This window comes from Rhinatrema bivittatum, chromosome 5 (assembly GCF_901001135.1).
Source record: "Rhinatrema bivittatum chromosome 5, aRhiBiv1.1, whole genome shotgun sequence".
Taxonomy (NCBI): domain Eukaryota; kingdom Metazoa; phylum Chordata; class Amphibia; order Gymnophiona; family Rhinatrematidae; genus Rhinatrema; species Rhinatrema bivittatum.
Genome location: NC_042619.1, coordinates 30,292,006 through 30,315,532, shown reverse-complemented (window position 1 = coordinate 30,315,532; position 23,527 = coordinate 30,292,006). Strand labels below are relative to the sequence as shown.

Sequence of the window (23,527 nt, the reverse complement as noted above, 5' to 3'; positions counted from 1 at the left end):
AGGTATAAAAACAGAGGCAAAACCGCTAGGTAGTTGCAAATGAAGGTCCACAGTGCCAGATCCCATCCTGAATAGGCTGGAATCCCGAATTAACAGGAGGAAACTACCATGCCAAAAAAGGTTTGTTCTCAACATGTGGCAGAGCTGGTACTTCCTGAGGATCCCAGATCAAACAGGATAATAGAGCAAAGCTGTGACCCGTGTTTCAGAATCCTCCATAGATGCCACACCTGCAAAAACAGCTGTTGCTATTCTCCACTTGCCCTGTGTTTTAGGCAGTAAACGGGGGAAAATCAGAAAACCAACTTCTTAATTTTATTCAAGTTCTTATGTTCTGTCTTTTTCAAACAGGTAATACAAGGTGGATTCCATCATCATACACATTACACCATGAAACATATTAAATACATTTTTTAAATTACACATATATTACCATTATTATTTTTCATGCTTTTCCAGCAATACAATCACAGTACTGAACAAAGACTTACCTAACATTATAAAAAGAAATAAAATCAACATAACATTGGATATTATTTTCCAGAATAAATATCCCTGAGTAGCAATATTATCTGCCTTATATCAGTTAAAACAGTTACGAGATAATGTAATATATACAATATAGCATTTTCTATATTTTATATATATAAAAAATTGATATTACAGTTTGTACAGTGTTTTGTACCCAAGCAGGACTGCAGTACAGCTTAGTTATAATAGTTCAGAAACATGCATGCAGCCATTTCTAGGGTAGATATCCTAGGGACCATAAGCGTGCTAGTGTTACAAGTGAGATCATATCATTGGAGCCAGCTGAAGTGTGTGATATGCCTTCTTGTGAAAGTACGTGTAACATAGCGCTGCTGCTGCTGCTTTACTAACAAATCTTCCATTTTATGCAGGTGAGTACTGGCAGGCAGCCAGAGAATGCCTTCTCAGCCCCAGATGCAGTCCTTCAGTGGCAAAGCTGAGCCAAGAACCTTCGGCGTGGCGTGCACCATCAGCATGGGTCATAATGTAGAATGGTGGGACGCTAATATTTCCCTTGGTAGTGAAATATCTGCTGTGGCAATGTCAGTTCAGAGTGGTTGTCAACACAAAATAGACCCCGGTGGCACCTGCTGAGAGAAAATTGCTCTGAAAAAGAAACCACATTCTCGCTGTCTTTGCAAGCACTGACCAAAACGTCAGTGGGAAGACACGATCATTTTTTTTTTTTTTTTTTAAATAATGCTTTCATGGGCCAACTAGCTGGATTTTATTTTTTATAGTGAATTTCTGGCATTTATCAAATTGGCAGAGGGAAAAGCCCTGGTAGTTAGTGTAATAGACTGGAAGCCAAGTAGCACAGCTCTTCTGGCACTGATATCCCATTTGAATTGGAGCATGTCATTTTATCTTCCTTTGTCAATTTAGGTGCTAATTTACTTCAGGGCAGGAACTCATGGTAACTGTGTGTTACGGTAATTATTGTAAGGCACCCTGTTTTTTATATCTCTATATAAATGACAAAATACATAAAACTGGGGCAAGACCACCACCTTATTTCATGTAAATAACCCAAGAGCAGTCAGGTGAACAGACTTGATCCACTGACTCAAAGAGCAGGGTTTTTTTACCCCTCTGCCAAACCAGCAAGCTGCCACGCCCCCTGAAATGACAGATTTGGGGGTTCCCCCTTAATTCTAAGGAAGAATAATATTGGTGTTTTTTTATATCTGACAGAGGAGGCATTTGGAAGGAGCGTTACTCTTTGCTGCTCTTCTCAATTTCAAACACATTTACCTCTACGTTGCCCCAGCCTATGGTGTGTATTTGCTACAGGCCTATTGCTTCACTGCGTGGAAGCCAGGTAAGGTAACTCCGATTCTGCAAAACCTTTCTGCATCGTAGGGAACAGCTGCTGGTTTGACAGCAAAGATTTAATATAAAAGTAAAGAACACTACCTTGTTCTGATCTGTAAGAATACCTCTTACAGATAGATGACCTGCATTGTCTTGTCTGCCAAACATCAGAGAATCTGTGCTTTTGGAAAATAGGAAAGATTATTCTTGTATGCACTTTGTGTTTTTTTTAAAGAAATATCTGGCTGTCTGAGCACATGTAAAGCTTTGCTCACATGGAACATGTTGATTTGATGCTATATTTTTTGTTTGCATTTTTTATTTTTAAGAGTTGACAGTGGGTGTGGTTTAATTGGTGAATACCTAATAAAATGGTGTATTTCTACATTAATGTGCTTTGCTGGTGATCAGGTGTGACTGTGTACATACATTTCTGATAATCTGAGAATCAATTGTATATTTGAGTTTTCTTTGGATAAGAGCATATATACAGACACCTCTCTCCTAGCCATTCAAAATAAAATCACGAATCTTCTGACTCAACTTCCTTCCAAAATCGCCCCCCTTCCATCATCTCTACTGCCTCCCATCAAAAACAATCACCTCGTATTCTTTGAACCTACCACAGCTGCCGAAATCCAAACTATCCTTAGAAGAATGAAACCTTCTTCGCACCCAGCGGACCATATCCCTACCAAACTTCTTCTTTCAATCCCAGACACTATATCCAAAACACTGGCAGACATCATCAACTGTTCACTCTCTCAAGGTGCCTTCCCTGAAGACCTCAAACAGGCCTCTCTCAAACCACTCTTAAAAAAACCAAACTTGGAACCAAATGACCCTAACAATTACCGACCTATAGCCAATCTTCCTTTCATTGCCAAGATTATGGAAAGGCTGGTGAATTCCCAATTATCAGACTACATTGAAGATAACAAACTGCTATACGCCTCGCAATATGGATTCCGCAAGAACCTAGGCACAGAATCCCTCCTCACCTCCCTCACAGACCTCCTTACTCTTGGCATAGACAAAGGACAATCCTTCATATTGGTCCTTCTAGATCTTTCAGCAGCCTTTGATACCGTCAATCATTCTATTCTCTTAAACCAATTATCTACAATAGGAATTTCTGGATTGGCGCTCTCCTGGTTCAAATCGTTTCTCACTAACAGAGGTTATAAAGTTAAAATCCAAAATAAAGAATCATCACGTTTCGACTCGACCATTGGAGTCCCTCAAGGCTCCTCTTTATCCCCTACACTCTTTAACATTTACCTCATGCCTCTTTGTCAACTCCTCACCAACCTCAACTTAAATCACTTTCTTTATGCAGACGACATACAAATACTGATCCCCATCAAAGAATCTTACTCAAAAACACTTGATTTCTGGGAGTCCTGTCATCAAGAAATCAAAAACCTCCTCAACAGCCTAAATCTGGTTCTTAACTCCAATAAAACAGAACTATTACTCATTTCTCCGGAGAACAACAATCCTTCAACTTGTCTTCCAACCAACCTACAAACTACTCAAGTAAGAGATCTAGGTGTTCTAATTGACAATAAACTAAACTTCAAAGCCCACATAAACAAAACAACCAAAGACTGCTTCTATAAGCTGCATGTTTTAAAAAGAATAAGACCCCTCTTCCACACCAAAGACTTCAGAACCATCCTCCAAGCTCTCATATTCTCCAAATTAGACTATTGTAACTCTACGTTACTTGGCCTCCCCTCCTCCTACACCAAACCGCTCCAAATGGTCCAAAATGCAGCAGCCAGACTACTAACTAACACCAGGAAGAGAGACCATATCTCCCCAGTCCTAAAAGACCTCCACTGGTTACCAATTCATTTCAGAGTAATTTACAAATCTATCACCTTAATATACAAAATCATTCACCAACACACTACAATTGACCTACAAATTCCTTTACGTCCACACATATCCACAAGACCGACCAGAGAAGCTTACAAAGGATGCCTCATTGTTCCACCTACCAAAACCACTAACCACAGTACCTTAAGACACCGAGCCTTCTCCACAGCAGGCCCACAATTATGGAACACTATCCCACCAGATCTCAGAAGTGAGCCATGCCTCCTAACTTTTAGGAAAAGACTTAAGACATGGCTGTTTAGGCAAGCCTTCCCGAACTCCACTTAACACGCCAACCATTAAAGACTCCACTCAGCAACTATATATTTCGGATTATGTATATATACTGTACTATTGTATATAATTAACCTCCTCTCTCTCTCTCTATTTTTCCTCCTCCCAGTTTACAGCCCCTGTTAATTGTAACTGCATCTCTTCATCACGTTTAGTTATGTTCTTGGTTTGTTCTTCACACCCCTGTTTCATGTAAACCGGCATGATGTGAACGCTTTCATGAATGCCGGTATAGAAAAACCTTAAATAAAATAAATAAATATTGATGAGAATGCTGATTTTGTCTAGATGGATCTGTCATATGGCGCAGTTTCAGCTTCCTGCGTGTGATTTCTCTGGGCAGAATTGTCTGCTTTGTGTTTGGCCTTTCACTGGGGCCCTTCATAGTTCTGGTAAGTAAGGAAATGCCTCTCTTCTTCTTTTTTAACACTAAAGAATCATTATGTTTAACAAGGAAAATGTGAACGCTGTACTTCTCGTATCGCTGACTTTTGACCAATATCTGTGACATTCTAACTAGCTTGTGATGATGAATACAGCTCCTTGACTTGGAAGTGATTTATCCATGAGACTTCCTGTTAAGTCACAAATATGATGGCATAGAATGAGACAAATTTGGAAAATACATTGTAAAATGTAATCAATGAGGGCCAATAATAAAATGGCTACAAATATTCTATCATCCACAAAAATAATCCAAAAACAAAAATGATATACGGTAACTAAATACTTACATTATTTGTTGTTAATTGATGTATGTACTACTTAATCATAAATTTATCAAAATTAACCAAAGCATAACACAAAGTAAGATACACAGATAAAATGCAAATGCTGCAGCACAAAAAATTTAAAAATATATAAAAAATTGTTTTTCTTAGAGAGACTCTTTGTCAGTCACATCCCAGCATGTTTTGCTGGTATATTTATTTATTTATTTATTTAAGTTTTTTTATATACCAACATTCAAGACGGTAGTCCCATCATGCTGGTTCACAAGAAACAGGGGTGAAACTCAAATAAACTTTACAATTTGAACAATGGTGCAGAAAAGCAGTTACATGTAACAGGGAATCAATAACTTGGGGTAAGAAGGGAAATGAAGATCAGATATATATATATATATACAAAAACATTATGAGGTGGCTATTAATGATTGATGATTTAAGGGAGTTAAGTAATGTTTGAGTTAGGAAAGGCCTGCGTGAACAGCCACGTCTTGAGTCTTTTCTTGAATGTTGAGATCTTCTTATATCTTATGAAGAGAGTCCAAATCTTCTCATACCAAAATGAAGGATCCAAAATCACTCAGTATCAGTATGTCTCATCTTTCAAATAGCTAAATGACTCCACCAAAGTAGGGAAAATTACAAGCGCTGGAAAACATTAGATATCCTCCATCGGAGCTTTCCCAATGTGAGACAAGTCCACATATCCATCAAAGGACATATGTCAGCTGTCAGTCTTACATCACAAAGTATCTTGAAAATATCAAAAATATGCACAAAATACAGCAACAATTCATCAAATATATACAATAAAAAGAAATAAAGTTCTCACCCCTCCTTACACAGCTTGCTAGCAAAAACCCCCCCACCTAACTCAAGCAACTGCCATTCTTCAAAATAAAACATGTGACATTGTACCACCAATCATAGGAGTATTGATATATCTCAAGACATAAAAGCCTTAAAGAAACACCACCCAATCAATTTGCCTATTCATACCGAAAGGGAATACAGTATTTATATCAAATATCCATTGCTGTTTAGTATGCAATAAACATACATTTAAATCCGCACCATGTTTTATTTTGTGTTGAAATAGAAAAAAATGGAGATTCTCCACCCCATAGCCCTTGTCATACCAATGCTGAACAAGTAGGACATCCATGTATCTACCCCAAATTTTATACAATGTTCAATAATTCAAATCTTAACCTTATGTATGGTCTTACCCATATACATCAGGCCATAGAAACTGCAAATTATATATATCTTACAGAGTTTTTCGCAAGTAGTAGACGAATTCAAAACTGTTTACCAGAAATAGAATTCTGTAATATTTAATGATAAAGCACAGACAGAACAGTGTGAGCAACACAGATAGTCCAACAGGTCAAGAGATCAAATTCACAGAACCAGCCAAGGAAGCAGATAATGCCAAAATGTCCTGAATGGTATGAGGATGCTGAAAATAAAAAAATAGGAAGGTGTTCCAAACCCATAAAACCTTGTGCCAAGGACCAATTTTTTTTTTATTTTTTCAAATGATCTCATCAACATGGCGCACTTGATTAGAATAAGGGAGAACACATTCCAAACGGGGAGAGTTATCAGACTGCTTAATAGATAAAAGTAACTCCCACTTAACATGCAACACACGCTTATAAGCAAGATGGATCACTGAATGGAGATACCCTATTGCTAAAATAAATGTTGGTACATCTCCACTGGATATTTCTTATAGTTTGAAATTGAGGTAGAAATTCTTCTGAAATGGAATTGCCTCACAGGTATGTTTTCCCTAATATGTCGGGGGTGGCAACAATCAAACCGCAATAAACTACTGCAGTCAGTAGACTTTCTAAAGATGGAGGTAGAAAAACCATCCAAATCCCACCCACATACCAAACAAAAAGCATGAGATGTGCTTACTTTGTAAGTAAAATGCAAGTTCGAACCTCAAGCATTTAAGTACTCAAAAAATAAAGGTAAAAATGTGTCCTGTGCACCACACCATACAACATCTATATGGCATAGCCATAAAACATCAGACCAAAAATTTCAGCAGTAAATCCAACTGTCCTTAAAAGCTGACACATACAGACAAGCGATATTTGCATACCAAGTGTCTGTGGTATGCAAATGCATCTCATGCATATTCATTGTAGGATATCCTGAAAACCCGACTGGCTGTGGGGTCCCCAGGACAGGTTTGGGAAGCTCTGCCCTAGTGGGCCCCATCGTAGTACACAAATCTGGGAAAATTTATCCCCAAAGGCAAAATAATTCCTAGTCAAAGCTATAGTTGCCAGATCAACCTAATAAGATGGGAGAGTTAGAGTGTATAGCAGCAAATGATGAGATTGACATAATTGGCATCACAGAGACTTGGTGGAAGGAGGATAACCAATGGGACAGTGCTATATCAGCGTACAAATTATATCGCAATGATAGGGAGGATCAACTTGGTGGGGGTGTGGCACTTTATGTCCGGGAGGGTATAGAGTCCAACAAGATAAAGATCATACAAGAGACTAAATGCTCAGTAGAATCTATATGGGTAGAAATCCCATGTGTGTTGGGTAAGAGTATAGTGATAGGAGTGTACTACCGTCCACCTGGACAAAATGGTCAGACAGATGATGAAATGCTAGAGAAATCAGGGAAGCAAACCAATTTGGCAGTGCAATAATAATGGGAGATTTCAATTACCCCAATATTGACTGGGTAAATGTAACATCAGGACTTGCTAGAGACATAAAGTTCCTGGATGTAATAAATGATTGCTTCATGGAGCAATTGGTTCAGGAAACAACAAGAGAGGGAGCTATTTTAGATTTAATTCTTAGTGGAACGCAAGATTTGGTGAAAGAAGTAACGGTGGTGGGGCCACTTGGCAACAGTGATCATAACATGATCACATTTAAACTAATAACTGGAAGGGGGACAATAAGTAAATCTGCAGCTCTAACACTAAATTTTAAAAAGGGAAACTTTGATAAAATGAGGAAAATAGTTAGAAAAAAACTGAAAGGTGCAGCTGCAAAGGTTAAGTGTCCAACAGGCTTGGACATTGTTTAAAAATACAATCCTAGAGGTGCAGTCCATATGTATTCTGCGCATTAAGAAAGGTGGAAGGAGGGCAAAACGATTACCATCATGGTTAAAAGGTGAGGTGAAAGAGGCTATTTTAGCCAAAAAAACATCCTTCAAAAATTGGAAGGATCCATCTGAAGAAAATAGGACAAAACATAAGCATTGTCAAGGTAAGTGTAAAACATTGATAAGACAGGCGAAGAGAGAATTTGAAATGAAGTTGGCCATAGAGGCAAAAACTCATAATAAAAACATTTTTAAATATATCCAAAGCAAGAAACCTGTGAGGGGAGTCGGTTGGACCATTAGATGACAGAGGGGTTAAAGGGGCTCTTAGGGAAGATAAGGCCATTGTAGAAAGACTAAATGAATTCTTTGCCTCCATGTTTATTAATGAGGATGTTGGGGAGATACCAGTTCCAGAGATGATTTTCAGGGGTGATGAGTCAGACGAACTGAACGAAATCACTGTGAACCTGGAAGATGTAGTAGGCCAGATTGACAAACTAAAGAGTAGCAAATCACCTGGACCAGATGGTATGCATCCTAGGGTTCTGAAGGAACTCAAAAATGAAATTTCTGATCTATTAGTTAAAATGTGTAACCTATCATTAAAATCATCCATTGTACCTGAAGAATGGAGGGTGGCCAATGTAACCCCAATATTTAAAAAAGGCTCCAGGGGCGATCCGGGTAACTATAGACCAGTGAGCCTGACTTCAGTGCTGGGAAAAATAGTGGAAACTATTCTCAAGATCAAAATCGTAGAGCATATAGAAAGACATTTAATGGGACACAGTCAACATGGATTTACCCAAAGGAAGTCTTGCCTAACATCTGCTTCATTTTTTTGAAGGGGTTAATAAACATGTGGATAAAGATGAACCGGTAGATGTAGTGTGTTTGGATTTTCAGAAGGCGTTTGACAAAGTCCTTCGAGAGGCTTCTACAAAAACTAAAAAGTCATGGGATAGGAGGCGATGTCCTTTCTTGGATTACAAACTGGTTAAAAGACAGGAAACAGAGAGTAGGATTAAATGGTCAATTTTCTCAGTGGAAAAGGGTAAACAGTGGAGTGCCTCAGGGATCTGTACTTGGACCGGTGCTTTTCAATATATATATAAATGATCTGGAAAGGAATACGACGAGTGAGGTTATCAAGTTTGCGGATGATACAAAATTATTCAGAGTAGTTAAATCACAAGCAGACTGTGATACATTACAGGAGGACCTTGCAAGACTTGAAGATTGGGCATCCAAATGGCAGATGAAATTTAATGTGGACAAGTGCAAGGTGTTGCATATAGGGAAAAATAACCCTTGCTGTAGTTACACGATGTTAGGTTCCATATTAGGAGCTACCACCCAGGAAAAAGATCTAGGCATCATAGTGGATAATACTTTAAAATCGTCGGCTCAGTGTGCTGCAGCAGTCAAAAAAGCAAACAGAATGTTGGGAATTATTAGGAAGGGAATGGTTAATAGAACGGAAAATGTCATAATGCCTCTGTATCGCTCCATGGTGAGACCGCACCTTGAATACTGTGTACAATTCTGGTTGCCGCATCTCAAAAAAGATATAGTTGCGATGGAGAAGGTACAGAGAAGGGCAACCAAAACATTGCTTGTTTTATTTGGATTCTCTTTCATATTGTTAGTTATATGTATCAAACTCGTTGTATGTATCAAGTTGTTATTCTGTAAACCGGAGTGAAGGCATTTTTTGCTATACTTCGGTATAAAAAAGACTTTAAATAAATAAATAAATAAATAAATAAAATGATAAAGGGGATGGAACAGCTCCCCTATGAAGAAAGGCTGAAGAGGTTAGGGCTGTTCAGCTTGGAGAAGAGACGGCTGAGGGAGGATATGATAGAGGTCTTTAAGATCATGAGAGGTCTTGAACGAGTAGATGTGACTCGGTTATCTACACTTTCGAATAATAGAAGGACTAGGGGGCATTCCATGAAGTTAGCAAGTAGCACATTTAAGACTAATCGGAGAAAATTCTTTTTCACTCAACGCACAATAAAGCTCTGGAATTTGTTGCCAGAGGAGGTGGTTAGTGCAGTTAGTGTAGCTGGGTTCAAAAAAGGTTTGGATAAGTTCTTGGAGGAGAAGTCCATTAATGGCTATTAATCAATTTTACTTAGGGAATAGCCACTGCTATTAATTGCATCAGTAGCATGGGATCTTCTTAGTGTTTGGGTAATTGCCAGGTTCTTGTGGCCTGGTTTTGGCCTCTGTTGGAAACAGGATGCTGGGCTTGATGGACCCTTGGTCTGACCCAGCATGGCAATTTCTTATGTTCTTATAGAAACAACATTGATCTAAACTTTGGTCCAGTGTTGTCCAGATAATTTCAGTGGTAGCAAATTGTGAAATATTAGAATACAATGATTCGATACTGAAGGTAATTACACACCAGTTCCTTCGATATCGGAATTGTACAACTACTGGATGAAATGCGAAGAATCATGAACATATTGAACGTAACTAAGGAACAAAAGGTTGTAAAAATGTATCAATGGAAAGAGGCTGTAGCCCTAAGCCAATAGGCCTGCTTGGGGACTGATATGAAGGATTTAGGTATCTTTGGCATGATATAAAAAAAACAAAACAGAACCTATGGGGTCTTTTCAACCAAAAAATCAGCTTTCTTTTCAGTAACTAACCTTAGTCACAAGCCCTCGAACACAATGCCAGAAGTTAGTTCAACAAATTCTAGTGTAGGATCAACTGGCAAGCTCATATAGTTGGTATCCAAAGTTGACGAAATACCTCCATGTTCATAAGCCCATGCTGTCCAAAAGGACAAAACCTGCCCCTCTTGTCTGCCGGTTTTATCATGATCTCGGAGTCAGAAGAAGGAGAACCCAAAGCTGGTCCCTCAACCCCAGACGGATAAGGAATGATTTTTTTTTTTTCATATTCTAATCGAAGAACTACGATCTTTTTACACTACACCATACATTAAAATGTCAATAAAGGACTGATGACCCTCGGGGCATCCATGTCGACAGCCTTCTCACTATAGAAATATTCTCCCTCTCATTAAACTGATTTTGAAAGAATACTTTCAATTTTTGTAAAAAGACCAGAGTTTGAAAAGGATAATACTGCAAAATGCTGTAGGACCAAAAGTACGACCTTTATTCAAAACATGAATTTCATCAGATTTATAACTGTATTTTGTCATGTGCGAAAATAATCACATAACTATACAGGGCTGCGGGACCAAAAGATCCAATCTCCCCTGCTTCCATTCGGACATCTCTGAAGCTGCCAGACTTTAAAAAAAAAAAAAATTAAAAAAAATCCAATTACTCCCCCAATAAATCTTTTGTGGAGGAATCTAATGTAACTACTTTCGTAGGTTTATAACTACAGGAATATACATTTTACATACTTTTTTTTAGGTTATTAAGGTTGAAAGTATTCTTTCAACATTTTAGTACTATCTAATTTTTTTGGCTGATTCTATGAATTTGATCTCTTGACATATTTGGTTAATTTTGATACATTTTGTATGATTAAGTATTAATAAATATTCTTTTGTTAGTTGGTTTATTTGAGAGAGTATTTAGTGTTATCACTTTTTGTTTTTGGATTATCAATGAGGGGGTAGATACGTAAAAGACCCATGTCCCAGTGGGCAACAGTACACACTGCCCTGCAGGAGACCTGGGTTCAATTCCTGAACTCTGCTCCTGCTTCTTGGACGGGCAGTGCTGCTGCAGCAGCAGAGATCACAGCCCCGCAAAGGGAGGGAGTCTCAGCCATTGTGCAACAGCGACACCTACTGGCTGGAGCGGGGTACGCGCAAACCGGGTGCTGAAAGGAGCCATCAATGCTTAGAGGGGAGGGTTGAGTGTAAAAGTGGTGAAATCCCTGTAATAAAAAAATAGTATAAAAATAGAAAGGTCTTGCTGCCTCTCAGACTGAGCCAGGAGAATGGAACAACTAAGGTTAATATGGACTTTGAAAGTTTGTAGGGCTACATACTTTACATTAAAAAAAACAAAAACAAAAAAAAAACGTGTTTACCTGCTGCCTTCCCCTTCCTCTGTCTCAGAGCCCCCAGCTGATTCTATTCAGAAGGGTCAGACCAGCATTTTTGAGTGCAGGTTATTACTATATCTGTTCACGGAACAGCCAAAATTACTATTATAGAATATGATGACAGATAAAAACATATGGCCTATCCAGTCTGGCCATGCACATCTCCTCCTCAGCTTTATGGTCCCTTCCTCTCCCTCAGAAATTCTCTGTTCTTGCCCCATGATTTCTTGAATTCTGACACTGTCCTTTTGTTTTCATCACCTGCACAGGAAATTTGTTCCATGTGATGTCTTCTGCAAATAAATATTTCTTTAGATTATTCCCAGGTCTGCCCTGTTTCACCCCATAGCCTCTGTTCCATTGACAGAGGCTCACCTCTTGAGCATTGGAGATATTTAAATGTCTCTTTCATATCTCTCTCTTCCTCCAAGGGTATACATGTGTAGATGTTTAAACATCTGTCCCTATATGCTTGTTGATGAAGAATGTTGACCATTTTAGTAGCTGCCCTCTGGACAGACTTCAGTTTTTATCCTTTGTCTGTGCAGTCTCCAGAATTGTGCACAGTACTCCAAATGAGGTCTCACCAGATACTTTTATAAAGGTGATATTGCATCCTTTTTTTCCTACTGGCTCTGTCTCCCTGTGCACCCAAACATCCTTCTGGCTTTTGCCGTTGCTTTATCTAACTGTTTGGCCACCTTGAGATCAAATATGATCACCCCCAGATCCCACTCTTGTTCTGTACACTGAAGAACATCACCTTCTATACTGTACTGCTCCCATGGATTTTTGTAACCTAAATGCACGTCCCTGCATTTAAATCTTAGCTGACAGAGACTAGACAATACTTCAAGCTTCACTAGCCCTCTTTGTGTTGCATACCCTGTTGCAGATTTTTGTATCATCCACAAAAAGGCAAACCTTTCTTGACAGCCCTTCTACATTATCGTTAATAAAAATATTGAACAGTACCAGGCCACACCACTGGTAAAATACCCCTTTCCTCTGTTTACCACTACCCTTTGTCGCTTCTCACTCAACCAGTTTGTAACCCAGTCAGTCACTTTAGGGCTTATATCTGGGGTGCTCAGTTTGTTTATAAGTTGCCAATATGGAACCGTGAAAAGCCTTGCTGTAATCCAAGTGCACTACATATAGCGCTCTCCCCTGTTCCAACTCTCTGGTCACCCAGTCAAAGAAACTGATCAGATTCATCTGACAAGGCCTGCCTCCTGCAAAAAAAAACATGCTACTGCTGCTACTACTACTAGTCGGGCATATTTGTAGTAATTAGTTGAGACATTACTACTGTTTTCACAGAAAATGGACTCTGTAGCGGAGGAGCCCTCAAGGAATTGCAGCATTTCAACCAGCCACTAAAAGCAGACAGGCGAGGAAGGGGAGAAGCAGCTTAACAATGTAAAAAGATCAGTTAGAGCTGGTTACTTCTTAGCCACAGACTTTAGCTAGAACCTTCAAAGAAGGTTTATGCGCAGAAATCTGCTTTGAATATTCTCGGGTGTGCTCATAATGCACAAAATGACTCCTACCTGAGCAGGTGTAACTTTGTGCTGGTGACTTTATATGCATAGTTTTGAAATCAAGCATGCACATAAATCCTGCTCCTGCCCCAACTCTGCCGCCACCCCCTGTAATGTTAGTATGTGCATAAAACCAGGGCATATGTTCATAAGTATCTTTGAAAATTACCTGTTTAATGTCTTTACGCTCATTTAAAAATCAAAACTACCTTGTTTAAACTGTGCGCCATGACAGGCGGGTGCTGTACATTTTGGTGGTAACAGTCTGTGTTAAGAGTACGTGCTTTTCACGTAAAAGCAGAGTGCTGATTTAAAGGCTGTGGGAAGAGCTAATAGCAGAGGGGTGCTCTTTTCTAATCTTTATTGGCCTCAATTCTGCAAGATTTGAAGGGGTGAAAAAGAAATTACGCACAGAAGTAAATTTCTGCAGGACTGACCTGAACGTCTGCCAAGCTGGCCCAAGTCTGTCTTGCAACATGAAAAAAAAAATTCAGTGGGCTATGTCTTCAAACATTTTGCCCATTTTTATGGTTCCCAGATTTTTCAGCTTTTATATATAACTAGCCGTTAAGCCCGTAACAACGGGCTACATTTAAAAAAAATTTTTCGGTCCATTTCCTTCCCCCCTCCCCTCACTCTCTCCTCCCTCTCTCCCCACTCTCTCCTCCCACTCTCCCCCCTCCCCTCACTCTCTCCTCCCCTCACTCTCTCCTCCCTCCCCTCATTCCCCCCCTCTCTCATTCCCCTCCCCTTTCAGCTCATCCACAACCGATAACGGGGGCTGTCCCTCCCTCCCTCCCTCGCGCGCGCCGCTACTGCTGCTCCCGCTCCTGCTTGTCGTCGCCGCTGCCACCGCTGCTCCTGCTCCTAGCGACCCAGCGCCATTCTGTTTTTCGGGCACGCTGGCCAACGTGCTCGCCCGCGCATGCGCGGTAGAGCTGCTCTCTACTGCGCATTTGCGGCACGTCGGTCAGGGCTCCCTTATCTAGTAGATTGTATAATGCTAATAAATACGGTAACTATTATAGCATTTTATATATATATATATATATATATATATATATATATATATATATATAGTATCAGACATCCTGTTAGCTATGAGTTAGTTGTGAGGGGTGGCAAGGAACTCCACCTTGCAGCATAACCGATGCAAACCCTGGTGTCCAAGATTAAGGCTGGCGAGGCCTACAGATAACTTTGCACCTTTCTGTTTTATATTTCCTTGCAGGGCCAGATGCCTCAAGTATTGTCTCGACTTTTTCCTTTCAAGAGAGGCCTTTGCCACGCCTATTGGGCTCCTAATTTCTGGGCTTTATACAATGCTGCGGACAAAAGTCTATCAATCATTGGTATTGTACCCTTAACCTAGATCTGCCATGCCACATTTTGTGTAGAAAGAAGGGGGTTTGTGTGTGATCCGCCATCTAACTACTTTAGACTGACCGTGTGTTTGAGCTACATATACGAACTTAAAGCGAAATCCAAATGTTGGTGTCCGTCTTGCTGTTGGTAAATTGGTGTAGCTTAGATGTGTTCTAAGGGATGCTGGGAAACTCACGTTCCCTGTACGTACCTGGATCAGTCCAGACAGTGGGTTATGTCCCCAATCCAGCAGATGGAGTCAGCACAAGCTTTGAGGGGGCGTATCCATATATACTACTACCCCCTCTGCAGGAGTTCAGTATCTTCTGACTCCAGCAGATGCGAGTAGGGGAATCAGGCTTCCCCTCCTTTTCCTTCACTTTCTTGCTTGATTATGGCTTGTTGTCTTTTTCTGTGGATCAAGTTTGTATCAAGTTTGTATTAAGTTTAAAAAAAAAAAAAAGGCAGAGTTCTTTCAACTTCTGGGGAGTGGCTTCTCTTCCTTGTCTCTTCTCTGCGGCCTTGCTGTTTATTTCTCGTTGCAGCCAGGGGTAAGTTTGTTTTTCCTTTGTAGTTTTTTCCTTTACAGCTCAGCCCCCGGTGCCCGCGAAAGCCGGTGGAGCCGGCCTCTTCGCTCTTTACTCCCTCACCCGCGGCCATTTTACAGCTCCTCATGGGCTGCTGAGCCATTTAGGGAAAGATGTCTGGGGCGGGTCGTGTGGCCAGGAAGGCCCCCCCGCGGCACCCTCCTCTATTTTCAGACAGCGGGCAGTGCGGGCCGACCGGGCCCCCCCGCAGCGGCGCCTTTGTGCGCGTGGCCCCCCCCGTGGCTTTTTCTTTTCTCCTGCAGCGATTCCGATGCCGCGGCCGTCCCGCTGTGCGGCCTGCGGAGACCCGGGGTCCCGGATTTCCCGGGAGGGCATCTGTGCACGATGCCTTCCCGGGGGGGAAGGTACCTCACAGTCCCTGACTGATTTCTCTTTTTTGCCCGGGCGGTGCGGGCCGGCCACTCCGCCATTTTTGGCGGGAACGGCGGCCATTTTACATTCTGAGCGCCCTGAGGCGCAGGCCACGAGGGGGAACGGATCCCTGGAGGCCACGAGGGAGAACGGATCCCTGGAGGACTCTACCAGCGGGGGTGTTCCCCCGATTTTGGTGCAGGAACCAAGCACCCAGAGCCAGGGAGCAGGAACCACGCCGCCCCCGAAGCGCACCCGAGCAGGCCGGGGTTCTCTCCGGAGTTTATCCTGCTCATGCATACCGCTTATCTGCAGGGGCTGGAAGCACCTGTGGGACCCCCCCCCCCCCCCTCCTAAGATCCCTCGGATGTCGCCCTCGACGCCGGCCCCCCCCGACCTCCGGGAGTGGGGGCCTCCCGCCTTCCTACCCGGGTCCGATCCACGCCCGCGGCAGTGGGGGCGGTGCCAGACCCAGCGGGACATGGACTTGACCTCCCGGACGGGGGACAAGGGGACGGCACACAGGAGGGGGATGATCTGCGTACCCTATGCCTCTTCCAGAGGGAAGAGCTGGACGACCTCATCCCGCAGATCATCCAGGAATTAGATTTGGATCCGCCACCAGACCCGCCTGCCCCAGTAGCTCCCGCTGTCATCACTTCTTCAAGGAAGGGAGATCCTGTCCTGGCGGCACTCCGGCCGAGGGCTTGGGCTTTTCCCATTCATGACTCGTTTTTACAACTTCTCACCAGGGAATGGGACACCCCGGAGGCCTCCCTGAAGAGCAGCCGGGCTATGGAAAAGCTGTACCCGCTCCCCGAAGATTTTCTGGACCTCATCAAGGTCCCAAAGGTGGACTCCGCAGTGTCGGCGGTCACGAAGAGGACGACTATCCCAGTGACGGGAGGTGCGGCGTTGCGGGACACACAGGATCGTAAGTTGGAAGTTTTCCTTAAGCGGGTTTTCGAGGTCTCCGCTCTGGGTATGCGGGCGGTGAGGTGCAGTTCGCTTGCCCAGCGGGCTAGTCTCCTTTGGGTGCAACAACTCCTCACGTCTCAGAACCTGCCGTCCGATGAGGCTGCCCAGGCAGATCGGCTAGAAGCCGCAGTGGCGTATGGGGCGGACGCCTCGTACGACCTTTTTCGGGTCCTCACAAGATCCATGGTTTCGGTAGTGGCAGCACGACGACTACTGTGGCTACGCAATTGGGCGTCTGATACGTCCTCTAAGTCCAGTCTGGGCTCTCTTCCCTTCAGGGGCAAGTTCCTCTTCGGGGAGGATTTGGACCAGATCATCAAGTCCCTGGGGGAGAACGCTGTTCATCGGCTGCCGGAGGATAGGTTTCGACCATCCAGAGCGTTTTCTTCTTCTCGGACCAGAGCCAGAGCGCAACGGCGCTACAGGGGCTACAGACAGACGGGCTCCCGGCCATCCGCCCCCAGGTCTCAGCCCTGGTTGCGCGCCTTCCGCGGGCATCGGCCCGCACGCACTACTCCCGGAACCGGGAACCCCTATACCAAGTCTTCACAATGATGCCAGTCTCGCCCACTCCCCTGTCCCCAGGATTGGGGACCGACTAACGTATTTCTAAGCGGAGTGGGCACGGATCACCTCGGACCAGTGGGTCCTGGATACCATAAAACACGGCTACGCATTGGAATTTGTCCGCCCCCCGCAGGGAAGGTTCATCTTTTCCCCCTGTGGCTCGGACCTCAAGAGAGGAGCGGTGCAGCTGACTCTGGACAGACTCCGGGAGATAGGCGCTACTGCGCCCGTGCCCTTCGGAGAGGTGGGCTCGGGCCACTATTCCATCTATTTCGTCGTACCAAAGAAGGACGGTTCCTTCCGGCCTATCCTAGTCCTCAAGGAAGTCAACAAATCCCTTCGAGTCGTTCGGTTCCGCATGGAAACGCTCCGGTCAGTGATTGCGGCGGTGCATCGGGGGGAGTTCCTCGCCTCCCTGGACTTAACGGAGGCCTACCTGCACATTCCCATCCGCCCGGACCACCACAGTTTCCTTCGTTTCAAAATTCTGGACCAGCATTTTCAGTTCACGGCTCTCGCGTTTGGATTGGCGCCGGCGCTGCACACCTTCACCAAGATCATGGTAGTTGTGGCGGCAGCTCTCCGGAAGGAGGGCATCCTGGTTCATCCTTATCTGGACGATTGGCTCCTCCGGGCGAAGTCATTCGATCATGGACGCTCAGTGGTGACTCGAGTAGTACGGTTTCTACATTCCCTGGGATGGGTAGTGAACTTCTCCAAGAGCTCCCTCATGCCCTCGCAACGCTTGGGGTTTTTTTTTGGGGGCAACTTTCGACACCCTACTGGGCAAAGTTTTTCTGCGCCAGGACAAAGCTCAATCCTTGCGGGATCACACACGACGGTTCTCTGCGTTACCAGAGCCCACCTCCTGGAACTACCTGCAACTCCTGGGAGTGATGGGGTCCACCATCGACCTTGTACCTTGGGCTTTCGCGCACCTCAGGACCTTACAGTGGGCGCTCTTCTCCCGTTGGAAACCAGTATTGCAGGACTATCAGATGATTCTCCCGCTCCCACAGAATGCCAGGGACAGTCTGGGCTGGTGGTTGGATCCGCCGAACCTGGCCCGTGGCATGTCCCTCGATCTGCCAAATTGGGTGGTGGTGACCACCTATGCCAGTCTAGCAGGCTGGGGTGCAGTCTGCGATCGAAGCGCCACGCAGGGGACGTGGTCCACGGTGGAGGCGAAGTGGTCAATCAACCGTCTGGAAACCAGAGCGGTCCGGCTAGCTCTGCGACATTTCCTCCCGCTTCTTCGGAACCGAGAAGTCAGAATCCTATCGGACAACGCTACCACCGTGGTCTACATCAACCGACAAGGAGGCACGCGCAGCCCGCAGGTCGCGCTCGAGGCGGCGCTGCTGATGCAATGGGCGGAGCGTCATCTCGTCCGGCTAGCGGCCTCGCACGTCGCCGGTGTGGACAACGTCCAGGCGGACTTCCTCAGTTGTCAACTGCTGGACCCGGAGAGTGGTCTCTCTCCGACAAAGCAATGCAACTTCTCGTTCATCGGTCACTTGGATCGTTCACTTGGATCTGATGGCGTCCGCTCTCAACGCCAAGGCTCCACGCTTCTTCAGTCGCCGGAGAGAGCGCGGAGGGAGTGGATGCCCTGGTCCTCCCGTGGCCGCCATATCTTTCTTTTCCACCATGGCCCCTGGTGGGCAGGATGCTCCGCAGAATAGAAAGCCATCAGGGGACCGTGGTTTTCATCACCCCAGAATGGCCCAGGCGACCCTGGTTTGCGGACCTGCTACAGCTGGTGATCGACAGGCCAATCAGGCTGGGGCACCTCCCCCAGCTCCTACATCAGGGCCCGGTATTTTTCGAGCAGACAAAACTCTTCTGTCTTGCGGCCTGGCTTTTGAGAGGCGCCGCCTCCGGCGTCGGGGCTACCTGGAGGCGGTAGTATCCACTCTATTGCGGGCACGAAAGACATCGACGTCGGCGACCTGTGTTCGAGCTGTGGTGTACCAGCCAGGCCACGAGACCCGCTAAGGCTTCTGTACCTCAGATCCTTCAGTTTCTACAGGCGGGGGTGGAAAAAGGGCTCGCCTATAATTCACTACGGGTTCAGGTGGCCGCCCTTGGTTCGCTGTGGAGCGATGGGGGCTCTCTTCTACAGTATCCTGACATTGCTCGTTTTCTCAAGGGTGTCAAGCATATGCGTCCTCCGTTGTGGGACCCTTGTCCCTCCTGGAGTCTTAACCTTGTGCTTTGCTCCCTGTCGGGACCACCGTTCGAGCCGCTGCGCAGCGCAACGATAAAGGATCTCACTCTCAAGACTGTATTTCTTGTGACCATCTGTTCCGCTCGGCGCATCTCGGAGCTGCAGGCTCTGTCGTGTAGAGAGCCCTATCTCCGTTTCTCCGACTCTGGAGTCTCGCTTCGCACCGTTCCCTCCTTCCTTCCGAAGGTGGTTTCTGCATTCCATGTGAACCAGACGGTGGAGTTGCCGTCCTTCTCTTCTTCAGAGCCGAAGTCTCTCCGTCTCTTGAATGTCAAGCGCACTCTGCGCCTCTATCTGGAGGCTACAAATGAGTTCCGAACCTCTGACCATCTCTTTGTACTCTGGGCCGGTCCTAAGAAGGGGTCTCAGGCCTCGAAGACTACCATTGCCAGATGGCTGAAGGCCGGCATTGCTGCTTCTTACATTGGGGCGGGTCGGACTCCCCCACCCGGAATCGTAGCACATTCTACACGTTCTCAGGCGGCTTCCTGGGCAGAGGTTCGCTCGGTATCCTCGCAGGAAATTTGTAGGGCAGCCACCTGGAAATCGTTACACACGTTCTCGAGGCACTATCGTCTGCACCTCGCCTCTTCGGTCTCTGGACACTTTGGCGAGCAGGTTCTCCGAGCAGGCCTCGCAGGACCCCACCCGATTTAGGGAAGCTTGGGTACATCCCACTGTCTGGACTGATCCAGGTACGTACAGGGAAAAGAAAATTATTACTTACCTGCTAATTTTCGTTCCTGTAGTACCATGGATCAGTCCAGACGCCCACCGCGTTTGGGTTCTTGATCCTGCTCAGCTCTGCGCTGCTTCTTGCTCGCAGTGTTCTGTGTCTTCACAGTTGTTTCTTTTCGCTGTTTTTCACAGCTCCCTACAAGTTGGTAGGATGTTTGCAGTTACTTGTTGCGGTTACAATTGTTTTCATTATCTGTTTCCACAAACTTGATCCTTCGGGGGTTTCTACTCGGGCTTTGATATACTCGATACTGAACTCCTGCAGAGGGGGTAGTAGTATATATGGATACGCCCCCTCAAAGCTTGTGCTGACTCCATCTGCTGGATTGGGGACATAACCCACTGTCTGGACTGATCCATGGTACTACAGGAACGAAAATTAGCAGGTAAGTAATAATTTTCTTTTAGCAAACTGGTGACAGCTTGTTCACCAAGCCAGGTTACTTAGGTAAATGCCTAGAAATAAAGGGGATGCCGAGTTGTCAGTGATACCTTTTTTTTTTTTTTTTACTGAATCAACATAAGGCAATTGTGACCATTATACTGCCTTCAGCAGGTCTGTGCAAAATGAGTTAATGAAATCCAGGTTATGGCCACAAGTTTTATTTATCTTGCAAATTTAATTGCATGTCCAAAGAAGGTCAAATTAACTTTAAAGTACAAGGGGAAAAAAAAGATGTGACAAAAACATGTAACATAGAATACAGCATAGAAAACAGGTATAACATCATAAAACAAATCATGAAAAACCCAGACTATATTTCCAAATGATTTGCCCCGGCCTCTTGTTTTCTTCGTTTCCCTGTGTAGGTTTATTCACCATGTCCCCTCTGCTAATGTCTCTTGTGGTTTCCTTAATATCGTCTTGTATTTAGGTTCCCCTCTGCTCATGTCTCTTGTGGTTTCCTTAATATCGTCTTGTATTTAGGTTCCCCTCTGCTCATGTCTCTTGTGGTTTCCTTAATATCGTCTTGTATTTAGGTCCCCTCTGCAAGGCTCCTCCTGTGTTGAAGCCGTGTGACTCCCCTCTCCTTAAACCTCCAGGGTGATGCTGTAGCCACGCCTTTACGTGTTAGAAGAGAAACGCTGGAACTTCCCTTAGTCCCATTTAAGACCCTTTCTTTTGCTTCCTACTCTTCTGTAGGATTAGCCAGCCCTATGTACCAATACGTTACTTTGCATTTATGTTGCAAAGGCTGACGTAATACAAAATAATTCCATCTGTCTTAGGAGCCGCTTCTGGAGGAAAGCTCCTGTTTAATTTTACTGTAACTACATGACTGCAAAATGCATGATCTTCCTATCATAATATGTATCAGACTTCTAAATCACAGATAACTAAACATTGTATTCAAGGCCAATTAGTTTTTTGCAATACCATGCAACTGCTGCACAATTTGCTCCTGGCTACAGAAACTGCCTTTCTCCTGTGTATGCCATTATTAGATTTTTCTTTTCCTCCGCCCTCACGCCCACCGTCGGCCCAAATTTCTCTCTCACCCCTGTTTGGAATTCATAGTAACATCATACTGACGGAAGAAAAAGACCAAATGGTCCATCCAGTCTGCCCAGAAAGTTCCTTATGGTAGTAACTGCAGCTCCGTGCTGGTTACCCCCAAACCTTATGTTAAGGGTAGTCATATTTACAATCAAAAACAAGCAACTGTCAAACCCATAATAAAAAATTACTGCTGTGGGGTGAGCAACCTTCCTGAAAATTCAGTCCATGCTGCTTGAATGTGCTTTGCTTGTGGACTTGGCCATAGAAAGCTGTCCTGTGCTTTTTCCTTATTGTCTACATATCATTACCCGAACCGTGAAAGTCTGGGCCCAGCATCGGATGTCATCTGAAACCAGTTCTCAGCGATGTTGCAGTTGTGTTTCATCAATTAGCTTTGATGTTTTTAAGGTGGTGATCCCCATGCCTTCTGTTAAAGGTAGTAACTGCTTACTCCCCTATGCACCCTTTTCTTCATTTCCAGCCTTTAGGAATCCGCAGTGTTTATCCCAGGCCCTTTTGAATTCATTTACTGTTAAGGTACTCGCCATCTCTTCCGGAAGGGCATTCCAGGCATCCACCATCCTCTCCGTTAAAAAATTTCCTGATTATTAGTTCTGAGTCGCTGCCCCTGGAGTTTTATTTCATGACCCCCCCGGAAAAGGTTTGAAGTTTGTGCATTATTAAAACCTTTCAGGGATTTGAAGATCTGTATCTTCGTCTGCTCAGTGTGCTGCAGTGGTTAAAAAAAAAGCAAACAATGGCCTAGATTTATCATTTGCTTTAAATATAGCGAAATGATTACCCGCAGGGAAAAAAAAGGGTGGAGGGGCGATAGTGAGCAGTGCTACTGGCCCATCATTTAACTAAACCCCGCCCAAACCACTCCCTCTTACCCTCAGTTACATTTTAACATCGCGATGCGCTCTAATGCACACAAAAACAGCCCGTCGCGGTTTGAAAAATGACCCCCAATTATCAGGAAGGGAATGGTGAATAAAACGGAAAATGTCATAATTCCTCTGTATTGCTCCATGGTGAGACCACACCTTGAATACTGTGTGCAATTCTGGTCGCCGCATCTCAAAAAAGATATAATTGCACTGGAGAAGGTACAGAAAAGGGCAACCAAAATGATAAGGGGAATGGAACAGCTCCCCTATGAGGAAAGACTAAAGAGGTTAGGACTGTTCAACTTGGAGAAGAGTCTGCTGTGGGGGGATGTGAAGGAGGTCTATAAAATCATGAGGACTAGAATGGGTTAATGTAAATCAGTTTACTCTTTCAGATAATACATATCATAATATTTATAATCTGGAAGAGAAGAGGTATAGGGGAGATATGCTAAGAACGTAAGAAGTTGCCATACTGGGTCAGACCGAGGGTCCTTCAAGCCCAGCATCCTGTTTCCAACAGATGCCAATCCAGGATACAAGTACCTGGCAATTACCCAAACATTAAATAGATGCCATGCTACTAATGCCAGTAATAAGCAGTGGCTATTTCCTAAGTCAACTTGACAAATAGCAGTTAATAGACTTTCTCCTCTAGGAACTTCTCCAAACTGTTTTTAAACCCCGATAAACTGTCTTAACCACATCCTCTGGCAACAAATTCCAAAGCTTAATTATGCATTGAGTGAAAAAGCATTCTATTTGTTTTAAATGTGCTACTTGCTAACTTCATGGTGTGCCCCCCTAATCCTTTTATCTTTTAGCCTCTCCTTATAGGTTTTCCAATAC

The 23,527-nt window shown here is 44.2% G+C and overlaps 1 protein-coding gene across 4 annotated transcripts in view; it reads left to right on the top strand.

Annotated features, from left to right (window-relative positions):
- The window catches only part of ALG8 (ALG8 alpha-1,3-glucosyltransferase), a 72,199-nt gene that overhangs the window by 30,357 nt on the left and 18,315 nt on the right, over positions 1 to 23,527 (top strand). For 3 of the 4 annotated variants that reach the window (XM_029602202.1, XM_029602199.1, XM_029602201.1), the window contains 2 exons: positions 1,726 to 1,852; positions 4,312 to 4,415. In XM_029602202.1, coding sequence (XP_029458062.1) covers positions 1,726 to 1,852; positions 4,312 to 4,415 — 231 coding nt within the window. Of the gene's footprint in view, positions 1 to 1,725; positions 1,853 to 4,311; positions 4,416 to 14,681; positions 14,803 to 23,527 lie in introns of all 4 variants that reach the window. The other variant, XM_029602200.1, reaches the window with a different exon arrangement.